Source organism: Patagioenas fasciata, chromosome 5 (assembly GCF_037038585.1).
Source record: "Patagioenas fasciata isolate bPatFas1 chromosome 5, bPatFas1.hap1, whole genome shotgun sequence".
NCBI classification, from domain to species: Eukaryota; Metazoa; Chordata; class Aves; order Columbiformes; family Columbidae; genus Patagioenas; species Patagioenas fasciata.
Window position 1 is genome coordinate 55,230,152 of NC_092524.1, and position 18,945 is coordinate 55,249,096.

Consider the following 18,945-nt stretch of genomic DNA (forward strand, 5'->3'; position numbering starts at 1 on the left):
CAGCTGCCCAAGCACAGAATATGGATTTTGGCTAATGCTCAAAGGAAGGACCCAGAAAGTAGTCTTGCAAGCCACAGTGGCAATTTACATTGTTTATTACTCTTTGTCAGTCTGTCTACTCATACAGAACAGCTTTGTTGAAAATAAGGATACAAACACAGGAGTCCACCAGGGAACAAACTCAGAAGTGAGGTAGATTTCAATTTTGTTTTGAATGGAATTAGCATATATTAAGCTTTGTTCTGGCCACTGCTTTTAACTATTGGGAGAAGATTTAGGTCAACACTGCATAGCTTTTAAAAATCCTACTTCAGACCAATATGCAGAGAAGTAAAAAAAAATTCCCTGTAATCAGCCATCACACAAGCATCTCAAATTTGTTAACTTTGACAGAAAACCATTGGAAATGGGGCTGTTTCAATGCAGATCAAAACTTTCCTAGCCCAAACTAGTCAACACCCTGTCTAGTGTTGGCTTCTACAGAATGATATCTGCTCTGATATTCTTTTCCTGACTTTCTTCATATCACTCACAGTCACTTGCAGACCACTCTCCTTGGCAGACCATGCCTCTACCCCCTGCTCCCTCCATCAACCTGGAGAGCAATGGCCAATACAGCCCCTTGAAGAATCATGGAGGAAGGAATTCCCAAAGGAGTCACAGCAAGATCCTTCATCAAATGCCAACCTTTGGGTATGAGGGAAAGCCCAGAGTACCCAGGTGTCTTCTTCCATAGAACAGCAAAGCGTTATGGCACTTGTAGAGTTTGGGTCAGCAAGAATGGGGCTCAACCATAGAGAGTAAAAGGGTTAATCAGGTCACAAGAACTTCTAGGTGATGATGTCCTGCTCTCCGGTTCATTGACCAGCCAGTGAGAGTATTTTTTTTCCTTTATGATGCAACGTGTTTAAATTAATGCCTTGGGTAGAACTCAGGTGGGTGGAGATTATGAAAACCAGTTTGAACTGGTCTCCAGGCTTTGTGAATGCTCGAGCTCTCATACTAATGATGATTGAATTAATCTCTTAACAAACACATTTGTTTTTCTAATTCGCCTCCACACTCATAATTACTATAACTCCAAATCCAACACCCAAATATTACAGCACAGATGGTACTTAGCATCCCCTGCACTTTGGAGATCTCTGAACTACTGAGATCCCTCCTGAGGTAATTTCTGAAGCACAATGACTAGGATCTCCTCAACAGAAACAGAATCCTGTATGCCAGGACTAAGCCTAAGAGGATTCACTGTCTTCAAAGGAGACATTTTTTTTACCAGCATGTTCTAAACACATTTCCCTTCACAGTTAACTTTAAACTCATTTTTTTCTACTTCTGCTCCATGGGCACTCAGTGCACAGCCAAAGCTAAGATGTCCATAAATCCTTTGAGTTGGAGGTTCCTATTTCATCTTTGATGGTAGTAAGCTTATAACTGAGCTACAGCTTCAGCATTGTGTTACTTACAAACTACTTGAAAAATGTTCACCTCAACTTTTTTCTACATCTGAGAAACTTTCCCAGATTGTGCAAGTACTCAGATACTTCCTGTAGCACTTATTGTCCCCCTTAAAAATCTTTTCTAAGAAAAACTTCTTAGAGGTTGTCTGAGGGAGCAATTTCCATGTAAGAAAACAGAGTCAAAGAAATCAGAACATTTTCAGGAATGTGTTGTCTTTGTCAACATTTTAAAACAGAAATTATGAAAGCGTTCCGCACTAGATTTTATTTTATAAGATGCTATCAAGTGATAAACTTTTCTACTCTTTATCAATAAAATTGATGAAAATTTCAAAACCATTTTCAGGAAAATTGTTGAGATTTTAGATTTTTATCAGAACTTAGGAAAATTCAACATCTTGAAATGTATCTTGGGAGACAAATGTCATTTGTTGGATGTGAACATAATACCAACATGGAACTATGGACATTACCACAAGGCTATTGTAGCAAAGGACTGACTGGAAAGAAGGTAATCGTTGACAATAAAGTTTAGATCAAGGACTTGTTTCTTCAAGTAAGGATGGAATAAACTTTTGTAACAGTTGTAGGGGACCTAAACAATGAGGAAGTCGTTATTTTTCCACTCAAAGTTTTATTTCTCATTTGCTTTTTTTCATGAATTAAAAATAGATTTTTCATATACTGTAAGGTCATAAACATAGAGGAAAAATAGTTTAGAACTGGTATACTGAGAGCTAATTCATATTAAAAAAAAAAAAAAATTAAACACAAAAGTTTGGTATTAACCTGACGGGAAAAACAGGCTAGCAATGAGATTTTACCATTAAAAAAAAATAAACATATATTTGATAGAGAAATAAAAGAACAAAACCCAGAAGCTTTAAAGAAGAGATGCAATAGATTGGTTTGGATTCGTGAAGGTATAGTGGTAAATAGGAAGGCATTCCTGTGGTTGTAAAAAGCATGATCAGTCATTATAAAAAATTCCAAAACTGTAAACAAGCATGCAAATGTAAATTCGCCTACTTCAGTCACTCAAATAAGTGATAAAAATACCCTTGTAGAATACCCCAAAACAGGGACTTCTTTTTTATGTAATGTATGCTCCTAAACCACTGAGTCACATACATTGGCTTTGATTTTCAGTTATTTCCTACTGAACCATTGAGCTGGTAGAAGTGTTGCTGTTAATTGAGGAAATAAAAATGCTCTTGACTGCCAGCCCCATAGTGTTATCTTGGTCACCTTCAGGCACAGTGAAAGGAAATGAACACTTAGGCTTTGGCTCTGAGTTGAGCCCTTAGATACACAGTATATGTGCAGATAACACTATCCTGTAAGTCATAGAAAATGACCAGCCTTAGCTTAGACTAAATTTTCATCTAGTTCGGTATCCAGTGCTACACATAGTGTACACAGTGTGAGTTTTCCATGACACAGGGGCACACTGATGTTACGTTTCTCTCTCTCTCTCTCTCTTCCTTTCTTGGTATCTCCCACCGCTTCATTTCCTTTTTCACCAGCACTGAGCATGGAGATGTCATATTCAGTGACCTGTCCAGCACCACTGCAAAATCTCTATCTGAGAGGTAATGCCTCGCTCAGGAGACCACTATGCCATATATAAAACAAGGGCTTCTCTCTTCATATTCTTCACTTTGTATTTATTGGCAGTGATTTTCTGCCATTTTATCAGCCAGTCACTGCATATCAGGAGATACTTACTCATGAACAAGGTGGGACCACAAGGAAAATGTGTCACCTCACAATTCATTAAAGTTCCGTATGACCTCTGACTTCTCTGAATAACACCTGTCTGAACTTACTGCTTGTAAAGACTCTTCCCTCTCTGTTAGCTTAGGTTTGGGGTTTTTTTGAGATCCTTTGTTGAGGAATCTTTTCTTTCTTTCCCAAATTATGTGACATATATCAATCTATCAATTTTAATTCACACTCATATCAACTCTTTCAAAGAATCCTTTGGTAAAGGATTCCGGCTACTTCCCTAAAAGAAAATTTTAAAATGTTTCTGTAAACACATTAACAACAAAAAGGGGGCTAAGGAGAATATCCACCCTTTATTGGATGGGAGGGGAAACATACTGACAAAGGATGAGGAAAAGCTTTATTTGCCTCAGTCTTTAACAGTAAGACCAGTTGTTCTTGGGGTACCCACACCCCTGAGCCAGAAGACAGGGATGGGGAGCAAAAGGAAGCCCAAATAATCCAAGGGGAAGTGGTTAGTGACCTGCTACACTGCTTAGACATCCACAAGTCTATGGGGCCAGATGGGATCCACCCAAGAGTTCTGAGAGAGTTGGTGGAGGTGCTTACCAAGCCACCCACTTTCAACTATCTATCAGTAGACCTGGCTAATGGGGGAGGTCCTAGTTCACTGAAGGTTACCAAATGTGATGCCCACCTACAAGAAGGTCCAGAAGGAGGATCTGGGGAACTAAAGGACTGTCAACCCGACCTCAGTGCCAAGGAAGGTTATGAAGCAGATCATCCTGAGTGCCATCACATGGCACATATGGGACAAAGGGGTGATCAGACTCAGTCAACATGAGTTTGTGAAAGGCAAGTCCTACTTGACTAACCTGATTTCCTTCTATGACAAGGTGACCTGCTTAGTGGATGAAAGAAAGGCTGTGGATGTTGTGTAGCTAGACTTCAGCAAAGCTTTTGACTCTGCTTCCCACAGCTGTTTCTCTCCTGGAGAAACAGGCAGCTCATGCCTTGAACAGGTATACTCTTTGCTGGTAAAGAACTGGCTGGATGGCTGGACCCAAACAGTTGTGGTGAACAGAGTCAGATCCAGTTGTCAGCCAGTCATGAGTAGTGTTCTCCAGGGCTCAATATTGGGGCCAGTTCTGTTTAATCTCTTTATCAATGATCTGGATGAAGGGATTGAATGTACTCTCAGTAAGTTTGCAGATGACACCAAGTTAGGTGGGAGTCTTGATCTACTGGAGGGTAGGAAGGCCATACAGAGGGATCTGGTACCAGCTGAACTGATGAACCAAGGTCAGTTGTATGAGGTTCAACAAGGCCAAGTGCCAGGTCTTGCACTTGGGTTGCAACAACCCTGGGCAGCGCTACAGGGTTAGGGAAGAGTAGCTGGAAAGCTGCCTGGCAGAAAAGGACCTGGGGATGTTGGTTGATAGCCAGCTGAACATGAGTCAGCAGTGTGCCCTGGTGGCCAAAAAGGCCAACAGCATCCTAGCTTGTATCAGGAACACTGTGGCCAGCAGGACTAGAGAAGTGATTGTCTCCCTGTACTCGGCACTGATGAGGCCTCACTTTGAATCCTGTGTTCAGTTTTGGGCACCTCACTACATTGAGGTGCTGGAGAGAGTGCAGAGAAGGGTGACGAAGCTGGTGAAGGGTCTGGAGCACAAGTCTTATGAAGAGTGGATGAAGGAATTGGGGTTGTTTGACTTGGAGAAAAGGAGGCTGAGGGGAGGAGACCTTATCACTATCTACAACTGCTCAAAAGGAGATTGTAGTAAGGTGGGTGTCAGTCACTTTTCACAAGTAACAACTGATAGGATAAGAGGAAATGGCCTCAAGTTGTGCTGGGGAGGTTTATATTGGATATTAGGAAAAATTTCCTCATTTAAATGGTTGTCAAGCACTGGAACGGGCTGCCCAGGGAAGTGGTTAAGTCACCATCCCTGGAAGTGTTTAAAAGGCTTGTAGATGTGGTGCTTAAGGACATTATTTAGAGGTGGACTTGGAAGTATTAGGTGTACAGTTGGAGTCGATGATCTTAAAGGTCTTTTCCAGTCTAAATGACTCTATGATTCTATGAAAATCATGGTAGTTCTTCAATATTTTGTCATATTTTTCAAAACAACTACAAATTCTACAGTTTCCAAAATACCAAGGTTGGACTAACTGTTCCGTAATTCGCTGAATGCTCACTTGAACTTTTTTTTAAAAAACTTATGTCACACTTGTCACTTCTTATTACTCAGATACAGAGACCAGTCTAACTGATGCATCACAGTGGAAAGCTTAGCATTTTTCTTCTTCGGACAGTTAAGAGCTCTTGCATACATACTAAACAGTCCTGGCAATTTGTTGTTACTTTGTCTTAAATATTTTTTTCTAAAAACTTCTGTTAGTTCAACTTGAAATAGTTGCTCAGGCTCAGCCTTTCCAAAGGAAGTGCACGTGTAATGGGGCAAGATTTTCTGTTTTGCCACTACCCCACTTGAACACTTTTTTTTACACTTTCAACATCTCCTGGCACCTCAGGCTCTCTGGCAGGATTCTGATGTCTTTGAAAAAGGATTTATTATTATACGTTATACCTTCTGCAAGTCTTTTTTCTCAGAGTTGTCCTTGTCCTTTCTTATTAAAGTTTAACATTTAATATTGTGGCATTGTTCTTCTTGGCTAGGAGCATTCCCTGATTTGATCATGACTTCCATTTTCTGAGGTTTTTCCTCATAATTACTAATTTACTGTGTAAATATACCTTGGTTTGGTTTTTTTTGGTGGTTTTTTTTTTGTTTGTTTGTTTTTTTGTTAAGTTTGCATTTACAGGCTTCGAGACCTGTTTATATCAGAAAACTGCAACCTAGCAAGATCTGCAGTGCCTCTAGATCAAAATAAATTACAAAGATATGTAAAAACCTGTGAAAAAAGTACCTTCTGTAGAGGTTTGCTATGGATCCAGAGATGTAGTTAAAGACAAAAGAAGACAAATGAGAACAAATTGATTACATCTAACTTTCAGTTTAGGAAATACTAAATTTATTCTTCCATATTACCCAATTGGAATGCCACCCAGATGAGTTTCTCTTCACTGTGATTTTAATCTGGAAGTGAGCTCTTCTACAAAAAGCTGATCAATTCTGTGCCCTTTTTTCTTCTTTTTTTTTTTTTTGTTTCCTGACATAATCTATTTTAAAAAGTATAATCTAGATGACCCATATTTTATTTAAGGAAGATTAGGAACAACAGCTCAAAACACATGCCAAGACTGGTAACAGCTATTAGAGGGAGTCAAGAGAGAATTTTTTTAGAAGAGAGATAAGAGACGCACATGAAAGTACATACTCCTAACAGAGATAACATACTATTTGCTGAACAGGGATTTACAGCTCAGGCAAAAGGCAGATGGTTTTCTAGCACTACCATGCTGATCTAATGTATACAAGCAGTATATTAATAATGGGTTTTTGACGTTGGTAAAAAAAAACCTGCTTGAACCATACTTAAGACTTAACTCTGAATTACAGACAGAAAATAGCAAAAATTAGAAACTTTTTAATGTAATCTTTATTCATTGTTGTTCATCTATCGTAGTACATTTGTCTGCATATTTCAAGACTGTACAGAGACTGATGTTAATGCTTAATACCTATTAATAGATTAACCCATTTTAGTCAATAATTTACCCCTCCTGCAACCAGAGATCAGATATATACCATGAACATCAGGAAAGAAATAAAATAATGATAGATGTTGTGGAAAATAGAAGAAAAAATAGATAGGAAAGTAAATAAGAAAAAATAAATAAGCATGTCCACTATGAATGTGACTTTTAGTATTGTATATCTTAATAGTAAAAACAGATCTTTATAATATTGTGGCTATACTAACCATGAAGCAGATCAGAAATAGAGTACCAATGTTGTATTACTGGACAGTCTGGGAACAGAAGGGGTTATGTCAAGAGACATGGTGTCACTGATTGGATATAGATGTTACCAGTAAGGTGCTTGATCCTACAAGCAATATTGGAATGGTTCTTACTACTACAGGTTATCTCCCAGGACCAGATGGTAATGGTAACAGGCACTGGCACCAGGGGCAGATGGCTTGTGTTTCCTGCTTCTTGGGGGCTTCTACAGACTGGTTCAGGGGCAGGCATAAGCCAGAAGCAGTTTTCTGGTTGCTCTGAGCTGTGTATCTTATTCATAAAGGTTGGCTCCAGGGCACTGGACTGCAGAGATCTGATCTACCTCTCCTTTTCTTAGGCTCAATTCTTAGACCCTCTAACATTTTCCCTGGAATGAGTCTGGACTGTAAACTCTCATAGAAACAGTGAGCAGGCCAGTATATATCTGCAGGGGAAAAACACACCTTCTTTGTGACCCCTTTGCAGCAGCCTAGCTGGGCTGACAGCTGAAAGGCAAGTATGTAATACACTCACTCGACAACAATGGTACTATGCAAGGTAGTAAGCACTATGCATGTTAAGATCTGTGCTAGATATGAACTTCATGTTGGTAGGAAAATGGGCACAAGTAGTAAAGTGCTGTAACTTGTACCCATTTGTCAGACACAAGCTGAGAGGGCAACCGTGAGGGAAGAAGCAGGCTTACACAACCCTCTCCACACATATGCTCCTCATCTTCCCTGCTAGGAGATGTATCTATGCTCTCAGTATTACACAGGCCTACTTTGTCCCAGATCTAACAACAGTTCTGCCTGAATGCAACCTTCTTAAACAAACAACAAAAAAAAATCAAACAAGACCCAAACAAACATGCAACTATGACAACTTAAATCGATGAAGAATCTCATCTACAAAAAATGGTGAATAACATCAGCTAAGAGGTGAAGAGCCCTCTGTAGCCATGCCATACTGATCAGGTCAAACACTTGATTTAATAGTGGCGATCACTGCATACTTAATATGTACACTGACTTAATCTTTTTTCAGAGGGTTCACAACTTTTCCCATGAAGAGCATATTGTTGTCCATAGTTATGACCAGTAGGAACGGCCTGTTGAATTTAATGGTAACCGGAACAGACATAGGCACTATTTCCATGCCTGTGGCAGCTGCTGCTTCAGTACCCGTCTCATCCACGTTTACCACAGCCTTATGAATAGCCTGTGAAGAAACAGAAATGTTACAAGTCAAAGGTGTAAAAAATTAATCATCTGAATAAGAACATGAGCTAAAGGTTCCTGATGAAGTTATTGGTAAGAAACAAGCATCAGATGAACAGGTGTGAGTCCACTGCACAAAGGCAGCAAAGTTGGAAAAAAGTCAGCAAGCTACACAGCAGAACTTTCCTGGCCCCAGAGAGGAAACGTTTATCCCTGGCAGAGTGGCATGTCCCTGCTAGTGAAAACATTTGCTTTTTTTCTTTTCTTATTCCCTGCACCCACTCATGCGGATCTATGAAGATAGACTAAAGAAAGATTGAGAGAGCAAGATCATATTTAACTGTCTATTAGAAGTTCATATAGTTGAAGAATTAACATGCAGATTAGCACAATGAATAGCAACCTGAAATTATGTTTTCCTTGTCTCTTAATATCTTGAAAAAAAATGAGAGCTAAGGAGAAGGACCAGAAATGGAGGGCTAGAGCAGAGAAACATGTAAGTTTTACCTTGCAAAATCAAGACATTCACAGACCCTAATTCACTAACTTGAACCAGAAGTCATCAGGGCAGTTGTTTCATTACATTAGACAGGGAAATTTGCACTGATTATCAGTTTTAAACTCTAGGTTTATTGAAGTATGACTTATCTGTAACTTTTGCCTGGACCTGACACTAATGAGAGTCATTGCTCATAGGCTTGAAGCCAAATGTCTCTAACAATTGCATTTCCTTTCTCCCAAATAGTTTAAAAGCAAGTAGTGTTTTTCTTCTCCCCTCCATAAAACACAGGCAGTAATACATCCTACAGGTCCCTACTTGCCCACAGGCAGGCTAAAGGAAATAGACACAAAAAGAAGCAGCCATGTGACAACTGAAACAAGAGGCTGCAGGGGGGTACCAAGGTGTGGATAGACAAGGATTTGCTTATCTCTGCTTTGCAAGGTTGCCCCATGCAGATCAAAAAGACTCCTAGATTAAAAAATGACCGACTTGTAATCCGTTCCAACTCAATTGCACTGACAGCTCAAGTAACGTGGGTGAAATACTCTGCATGCCAACAGCTGCTTTTTCATGTGAAGCAAAGCCTCTTTACACGAGTTTTGCATCATGAATAATTGTAAAGAAAGAGACCTAAGTATCAGTAACCATGGGCCCATAAACCAAAAGGCAATATGACTTACCTGGGAAACTCTGTGCTGGGGCTGCCCAGTGATCCCAGACAGGTCAGCCTTATCAGTGAATAGATCCTTGATGCCCATTTTATATAAAATATTTTTTAGGTCATATGTCCCATAAAGACTGAATTTTGGAAGATACAAATTTACGGAGCCACTATAAAAGAAGTGCAAGAATATGGTGAATCTTTTGACCAGTTATCGCAGTACAACACAGAATCCCAAGAAGCCAACTCATTTTGCTTTCTCTCCAAAGATATTTTGCTTACAGGCTCTCTCTAGCCTACACAGGAGATGTGTAGTGACATTAATTTGGGGAGAAGAAAAGGTTTATAACAATGTTGGAAGACTGATTGAGGGGCTAGGGCTGTAGGTTGCTGGCTCACAGTCTGCAGTGAGCCGACCCATGAGCAGTGAGATTGACCCAGTGACCATTCAGCATTAACTGTGCAGCTGCACCTTCCTAAGGATCTTCATCTGACAGTTTCAGAAACTAGCGATACTCTGTGCATTCTGCTGGAAGCACCTTCATCATGTCCGGTAACTGAGGATACAGAGGATCCACCTTGTGAAAAAGTGATTCTTTCAGATGTCTCAGGCTGGACACAAAAAAATCCAAGATGCCCAAATTCACTAGGTACTTTTGAAACAAAACAAAACAAACAAACACACAAAAGTTGACCTTGTGTGTTTATCATATAAATCAAGACAGAAAAAAACAAAAATATATACCAAAGGAGCAGGACAGTATGTGGTAATGTGGTAGTGATTGCATGGATGATAAAGTAAAAAACACAAGCACACTGATGGAATATACTTGATCAATGGATAAAATTTTTTTCTATGTCAAGTCCAATGTCTGATATATTCAATTTTATTTTTAAGTGACTAGCTTCCTGCTTTCCATAAATGAATCAATGCTTCATATTTCCGACTCATTTCTTTCTTGCTTTTTCAGTAAGGATCTAACAATTCCTTTTCAAACTTTAAAACCAATATCTACAGCTAGAAACAGCATAATGAGACAGAGGTTAGTGATAATGCTGACAGTAGGTACTAGTTTCTGCTGAGAGACCAGGACAACTGTTCAGGGTTCCAGGTCAGGGAGATGTGGAACACTTAATGAAGCTGACCAAAGAGCACTTCATTCAGTGGACAGTTGGAAGGAAAAGGCCCACTCTCCCAGTGTAACACAGCAGCTACTGCTAAGTCTGGCTGGTACCCAAAAAATGAGAGTGCCTGTGGATTGATAATGGGTTGCTGATCTCTTACTTCTGCCTAATTTCTGACTGTGCTGGTTGCTGTCTCAAATGAGGATGCAACTATCATTGAATCATCTGTCTCGCTATTACATAAAGATGCTCATTCACAAGCCCCCACTTGCTTTCAACATGCAGGAAAGGGAAAGCCATAGGCACACATCAACAATGTGACCAGGCAGGAAGCACGGGGGTATACTTTCCAAAAGAGAAAGTGATATTTTCTCCACAGTTCTTCCATTAAATAGATCTCAGCTGTCTGTAATGGCAATATTTTGGCACTGTCCTGTGTTTGGCAGCCAACAGTAATGAAAAGTATTCCTTCTGCATCTGTGTCAAAGTCAGTTTGTAGACAGAGAAATGGGGACAAACATATCTTGCCCATAGTCCCTAAGTCATTCCATATCCTACATCAAACCCAATTATTAAGACCTCTCAGAGATTCCAAATAATAGCAATGCCAATCAGTTGCTTTGAAAACTAGAGGGAAAAGCAGATGTTTGTGTCAGTTTGCAGGAGACAACTGTCATGATAAAAAATGAGGACCTGCATGAAACAAGCTCATCTTTGACACTGATACCTTTTTATATTATAAGATTTACATCTGCCACTCATGGCTTTTAGGTAAGTTATTCCATTTTGGGGAGAGGGGAGGGGATGGAGAGAGAAAATATAAATCCTCTCAATTGTATTTAGTGTCTTCCTTTCTGATTTTAAAGGTAATTTTGTTTCTTTGATAAAAATGATTCATCAGTATCTTAATTCACCACCTTATTTGTCCTATAGTGATTTTAGTCATAAACCATATAGTTGCTCCCAGAAGTTTCAAAACCGTCAAGGTGCACAGAGAATTACATATTTTTTGTCTTTTTTTTAAATGAAAACAAATTTTAGATTCTTTTTATGAGACTTAACAGTGAATCAGAGTTAAGAGAATGACACTGGTTTTGGTATTCTGTATCAGAATGTCAGGTTCTCCAGAACTGATAATCTAAAACACATTTTTTAAATGTGTATCTGTGAAGGTCTGTAACACAACACATCAGATTCATGAATGGACACAAGAGTTTGATTCTGTAAATATGTTGTGCCTGTGCTTGTACACATATTTTCTCTCATCAAAGGCTACTGCTACACATGAAACTAGACTGAAGGAGTCTAAAGTTGTTTTTAGAAAGCATATAAACTTTCTGCCTTCCAGTATCAAAGTTATCCTGAAGCGAGTGTAGCTTATTCCAATTTTGACTTCCTAAGTCTTCAGAGAGTCTGAATATAGTGGCTCTGCAATGTGTCAGCTGCTGTGTACACTCATAATTGAACTTTATCCTCACAGTTACCAAATAGAAGTTGTTATTTCAGCATTAAATGTGCAATTACTAGCAACTCTAAAGGGTAGAAATGAAGCTGAAGGAAAGTGGTAGGAATTTACTTGTAAACAGGAGAAGGCAGAAGACCTCCCCCCAAAAAAGTGAGAAGAGGTCTTCAGGCAGAAAACTGAGGCTTATCAAGAGATGAAGATTGGAAACAAAATGTGGAAACAGCAAAAGTGCTAAAGCTGTGAAGGTCTTCACGTTGTGCGATACTGAATGTGAAAGCACAGGGACACCAGAGAGCCAGATTTCAGCTTTAGTCAGTTCTACTGTATATTAAAATGGAACTAAAAATAGTATCCTGATTCTGTGTCATAACCCAGCAGATTAAAACGTGTGTCTCCTTGTCTACCATTTGAACCAAAACTGCAGAATTTTACCTTTTTGAGACTAATGTCCTCCATCTTGACATACGTTCACAAGACAATCTTTGCTCCAGTTTCCTCATTTTTCCTTGATCAGGCAGAACAAAAAATGCTGAAGCACCTCCTTTGTAATCCATTTGCACCACAGTGGAAGACAGCTCTTCATCATAGCCATGCTTGAACATGCCCAATCCAAACATCATTGGGACTTCAACAACCTTGTTCCCATCCACAAAGAATTTGCTCTTTTTAGTGTTTTTTGGATCAAAAGGTTTCTCCCATTGAGCTTGAAATATAAGAGACAGAGTTAAAGGAAATTTTGAGGGCATGAAACCATAGGACATATCACCATAGGACACATTCATGGATGACAGAAACTGGTACAGTTGGATCAGCTTCAAAGATAAAGCAGTTTGCAATGAGTACTTATCTTACCAAATACTCAGAATAATTCAATAGTAATGCACAGTAGGTAGAGTGTGATGCAATAAATTCCCTCAGATTCAGAAAAATGAAGGGATTGAGGTTACTTGCAGAGAGAGGCTTTTATGTGCCACTTTAATTGATGGCTAATAAAGTCACGAAGAACTTAATTCTACCAGACTGCTGGGTTAAAAACCAAACCAAAACAACAACAACAGAAACCTTTCGTACTGTCATGCACACCATATTATATTTCCAAAGGCTTCTCACTTAGTCACAGTGAAATATTGCATTGAAACTCTGAAAAATTCTTATCCTCAGCAGAGAGGATTTTCTAAGTTAGATTCCAGACATCCACCTCATCCATTTCAGAGGCTAAGGAGACTAAAGAAAAGTTGGGTTTGTTTTGTTTGGTTTGGGGTTTGTTTTGTTTGGTTTGGGGTTTGTTTGTTTGTTGTTTTGGTTTTTGTTTGTGGATTTATTTTTTTTAAGAAAGAGGTGTTTCTCTGTAGTAAATTTTGCCTTCTAGAACAAAACTATGTTTTAAATTAAAATTAGTGAACAAAAGTAGAGCCACAACGCTAAGTAAAAGAAGTGCCATCAAGAAATCTGAAACAAGATGCAACCCTTCTTGACCTCTGATTTCTATTTGAACAATGACTACTAGGCAGCTTTGGACAAATAAACTAACTGTCACTGCTATTTCCATCATCTGTGAAATAGTTATAAATAGCACTTATTTAGTTTAGTGAAAAAAGAGTTAGTGCATATCTTGAGTTCTGAAAATACAAATTCACAACTCCTAATACTCTGAAGATGAGAAAAGTTGCTACTTTTATGTTTCTTCATTAACAGTGACTTCTATCATCAGATATACAACAGGCAGGACTTCTGCCTTGATATGCTTAGGAGGAATTTAAAAAAACAAAACAAAACAAAACAAAACGAAAACACAACAACAAAAAACCACCACCACCACAACAAAAAAAACCACACACACACAATACCCAAATGAACAAACAACAAAACAAAAACCAACAACAATAAAACAAACAAAAACAAACCAAATCCCACCAGGTAGAATGAATCACAGAAATATGAATGACGCAAGTCCTGAAGCCTTTATCTAGTGCTCAACTCAGGGAAAAAAACCCACTGATTTCCGAAAGAGCTTTGCTTGATTAAAAACTGAGTAGGATGTTAGAATTCAACATACAGATTAGACAGAGGTGATATTCAATAACCTTTTCTGCCTTTTCAGAGAACTGTTATTCCTATGCTCTCCTCTCTCTTAGGAGACTACCTTCCAGGGATGGCACCTTTCTCAAACACTTCACAGTATTCAAGTGTAAAAATGAACCCTGAAGTATGATATTTTGTGGTGACCAGCTTACCTACAGCATGATAAGGGACTGATGTACTGTAGCAGAATAGCATGTCTGCTGGCTGAGAGCCAGGAAAATATTGCCAGACTTTCGTCCTTAGGGAAGGACTTCTACACTACGCTATACCACCAAAAAAGGGGGAGGAGAGTCACCAGTACTGTGCAAGGAAGGTTGTAATGCACAGAGAGTGGACAAGAGCCTAGAAGTATTGACTAGTCATAGAGGCACCTGAGCTTTAGAGATCCTCTCCAGATTAATCCCAGCCTACAGATCCATTAGCATTAATTTACTCTCAATGTCAAGAAATTTCAGTAATAAAAATTAATATCTAATTAAACAAAAATACACCCTTATTTTTAGAACATACAGAAGTTATCAGTAAAACAGTTATCTTTAATACAAGGTTTCTCAAGCTTTTGTCCCCATTGTGCTACTAAGTTTATTGCTCCTTCAAACACCTTCCAGTAATAGAAAAATCAATGTATTTTTCAGCTGTTTTGAAAGATGTGCTTGATGCTAAATAAAAGCCTATCCTAAAAGCAACATTTGAGACAAAGAAGTAGGTGTTTGAGAGTATTAAGAAAAATCAGTCATCCGTATTCCAAACAGTTCCATCTAGCTGTGGTCAGACCTTCAGACATTAGCACAAGCAGAGACACAGATGAAAAGCAAAACAAAACAAAACAAAAATATGGTTTTGAATAACTTTTGGAGAAAGCTTCATATTGGAGAGGAGAATGGAAACATCCTGGTTTACAGTTTTTGAAGAATATATTTTCTTTTGAAAGAATAGCATTTCTAATATGTCACCTCAATTTCAACTACAAAGCTTAATAATATTTTTATCAGATAAATTACATAATATTTTTTTTTTTCTGCGTAGAATTGCTTTGTTTCAGAATATGATAAAATGAGTAAGAGGGAGAAGGTTTGAAAGAAGACACAATATCTGTTATTAGACCACTGATCAAGCCTTACAGCCTCACTCCTCTTCTCATTATTTGATACTGGTGACTTGGTCTCTTCACTGGAAAATATGAGAGTTTGCAAATTAAAAAAAAAAGGTTGAAACCTATGCCTCATCAGGACTACAGCTATACTATCAGAAAAGACATAATATGGTAAAAAAAAAAAAAAGGAAAACGAGTGTGAAACTAAAGCTACTGTTACATGTTTAGCTTTGGATACATGAACATACTCAGTAACAGCAGAACAACTGAGTAAACATATTTTCTTTTAGATAAGATGCTAAGTTTTACTTTGACAGTGTTCTTTGAATTTAACGCTGAACTTGCTAAACAAACAAACAAACAAACAAAAAGCTGAATTGGATTTCAAATTAATGCCTAGTTAACAAAGCATTTAAGAAAGTGCTCAGATGTCACTAGTTTGCATAAGACTAGATGCTTCACTGAATAGAGATGCCTTCCTCAAAGTATATTTCACTCAATCTTCAGCAGGAAAGAAATACATGTATTAAAAGATACAGGAAAAATTGCCATAAATTTTGCTAGGAATTGTTTTCAGGATCAAGCCAAACATAATTTCCAATATATTTGTTTATGGTTAAGTGTGAGGACCAGATGTAAAACCACACATGAGTTTATCTAGAAAAATATATTGGAAAAAAAAAAGGTGATGAAGTCCAAGACTGACCTGAGGAAATAATGTATGAAGTAGGAAAATATGATATGTATATCTTACCATTAAAATAAATATAGCTAATAAGGAGAAGTTCAGTAAGTGGATCAAGGTTATTTATGAGGTCCTTGATTTTCCCATTGGTTCTCTCTGCTACGTGTTTGTTGATCTTTATCTGAGCTTGATCGGCCCTCTTGAAGTTCATAGGATAAACTTCTCCTCCGTAGAAGTTTCTCAGGTTATTTAAAAATCTACGTTGTGGCTTCAGTCTGTCAAGCACATACAGGACATTTCCCATATTCATCTGTGACCCCTCATTATTTCTATTTATCATTTGCATGAGTTGACCATAACCTTCATGTATTTCATTTTCAGAAATCTGTGGGTTAAAACTAAGGACCTTAAGAATCTGTGTCAGAGTCTCTGATCTGGCACCCAGAGTCAGCATTGCAAAGGCGGTAGAGATGCTCAAAGGAGAGAAGAAAACATTCCCACTGTTTTCACCAGTAGAAATCTCTTTGAAGAAGCAACATGCAAACTGACAAACACTCTTCTCTATAGTCTTTAGTGGCACGTTTTGGTTTTCTTGGCCTCTTTGATTTTGGTTTCTTACAACTTGGTGATCAGGCTCACAGGGATAACTGTTGGAATGAATCCCAACAATTAAAAGACACACAAAAACCAACGTCTTCATGTTTCTATAACTCTGTAAAAGAAGAAAAGAAAAATTACATTTGGCTTACAAATCTTTTCACCTTGTGCTTAGTAATAAGTCAGTCACTTTACCGCACAGAGCTGGCTTGCTACCAGTGATTCCAAGCCATTAGAATTCAAGGATACCAGCTTTCTATTTCACAGAGTCAGATTCTGGAAAATTACTCAACCTACTGAAGAAGTTATGACAGAATCAAAATTAAAGTCAAACGGGGATGAAGTAATACCAAAGACGCCCTCATTAAGGTTAGGCTACAATTCCTTTGAAACTACTTTGTTTCCAGTGTTCTGTTTTTAATGTGGCTTTAAGTGATAAAAAAGCTGTAAGTCAAAAGTACAAGTCTATAGAGCAGAAAGTAAGGGAGTCAGCCAAGGCTAGTTGGTTAAGTTTGGCAAGATAAAAAATCAAAGCAGAAGAAAGGTACAATATTCCTTCATTGTGAGAATGAAAATATTATACATTTTTGAATGAGCTATGTGTAAACGTATAGACAGACACTAGAGAAAAAGTAAATGCACTTGTTAATGACCAAGTGATGAACATCCACTGTAATTCCATAAAGTTTCAACAACTGAGCGCTGTTCAAAAAAAAAAAAACAATCCACATAGCTAACAAAAAAAGGCAACATGCTTTCAAGCAACTGGGAAGTTATCAAGATCCTGGAAATACAGTATTGCTTATTAAGAAAGGGAAAATGAATATGTACACAAAACAGCAAATGGAAACAACTGTTGCTGCTGCATGTAGAGGCATGCCCAGCCCAAAAATGAACCAAATCACCTAAAAAGTAAAAAAAAAAAAAAAAAAAAAAAAAAAAAAGAAAGGAGGAAACTCTGGAACAATCATTGTGTTCATCATTGGAAAGACAGCAAAGAGTGATTTTGGCAGAGAAGGCTGTAATGATAAAATACGAAGAAGAGTGAGTGAATTCTGGAAAAACAGAGATACTAAAAGATACCAATAGAACACGAAAGCCTTTTCCAGAGAAGCATGGAAATCATCCATTCTGCATCTGTGGTTATACTTTTAACTGTACCACACTTGCTTCAACAACTTTCGTTAACAGAAAATCAAAGTAAAGATGTGGAACATCTAGTAATCCAGAGCATCTTCCTATGATATATGATCACTTTACCTACAGAATATTTTATAAAATAAAGTACTCTCTAGAGGAAGATATAAGGATTTTCAAAGCAGGAAAATATCTTAGGTTTCTGACTTGCAATGAAAACTGGCATTCAGAATTTTGTACCTCATGAAATCATTGAATCCTTTTCAGCTGCCACCATGACCCTGCATTTGTGTTCTCCACTTGCCAGTGTCTTGGTTCTCCAAAATTCAATGAACTCAGAATACTGAACTCTGTTTTAATAACATACGCTATAAACATTCCTTAATTCACACCCTTGAATATCGCAGTTATAGCAATACTGCTATCGCTAGGAAGGGCCTGAGCCCCATGACAAACCCCTTTCAGACAGTTCACTTTCCTATCCAGAACACAAGTAAATTTGGGCTCTGATTTGTTTGTGACTTCTTCCAATATCACTTACTCTAATTCTTCTAGCCTTTACCTTCATCCACTGTTTCTTTTTTTTCCAAACTCTCTAGAGGCTTTAGAAAACAATCCTTAAGTCCACACTTCCATTTCTTTCACCCTACATTTGTTATTATTGTCCATTTACTTCATTTAAATCTCTAAAAGATTTGGAGACACAGTTTTTCTAAAGAGAGTTATGCTATACAAACATGTCTATCTCAAAGAGGACTCAACTTTTTTATAAAAAAAAAAAATAAAACAACATAATAAAACAATTAAAAAGCTTTAAATTGCAACTCGGATATGAACACGGTAATTTCTCAAGTGATTAATCAGAAACTATTGTCCTGTGTATAACATTTAGTAATTTTTCTACAAGAAAAAACTACATTACTTACGGTACTGCCACAAGGGTCCTGTTGTACATACCAGGTCTGCACAGGTCCTTGCTCAGTTGTTTGTGCTGCTGAACACAAAGCAGGGTATCCTCTAGTAAAGGTTAAGATCATCTAAGGGCTGTGACTCACACATTATAATTTTAGAGATTAAGTAGTGCAAACGATGTTGAAACTAGTTTTACTGGACACCTAACTTTGCTGAATATGTTTCACACGTGACTTTTTATTATTCATGATCACCCTGGTTAGATTCAAACCAATTTTCCTCAAACTGAACATACTTTTTCTTAATATCAAACATTTATACACATCCTAGCTGCCCAAATCTACTATTTTATGAACAAGAGAGCC

At 37.9% G+C, this 18,945-nt stretch overlaps 2 protein-coding genes across 5 annotated transcripts in view; both read right to left on the reverse strand.

Moving 5' to 3' along the window:
• Positions 1-18,945, reverse strand: part of LOC136102750 (alpha-1-antiproteinase 2-like) — a 144,648-nt gene that overhangs the window by 95,197 nt on the left and 30,506 nt on the right. The gene's annotated exons all lie outside the window — the stretch shown is intronic.
• LOC136102633 (serpin A3-4-like) overlaps positions 6,781-18,945 on the reverse strand; it is a 73,514-nt gene continuing 61,349 nt past the window's right edge. For 3 of the 4 annotated variants that reach the window (XM_071809597.1, XM_071809596.1, XM_071809598.1), the window contains 4 exons: positions 16,004-16,646; positions 12,507-12,777; positions 9,504-9,654; positions 6,781-8,322 (listed from right to left, as the gene is read on the reverse strand). In XM_071809597.1, coding sequence (XP_071665698.1) covers positions 8,134-8,322; positions 9,504-9,654; positions 12,507-12,777; positions 16,004-16,646 — 1,254 coding nt within the window. In that variant the 3' untranslated portion in view covers positions 6,781-8,133. Of the gene's footprint in view, positions 8,323-9,503; positions 9,655-12,506; positions 12,778-16,003; positions 16,647-18,594; positions 18,706-18,945 lie in introns of those variants that run through there. The other variant, XM_065839882.2, reaches the window with a different exon arrangement.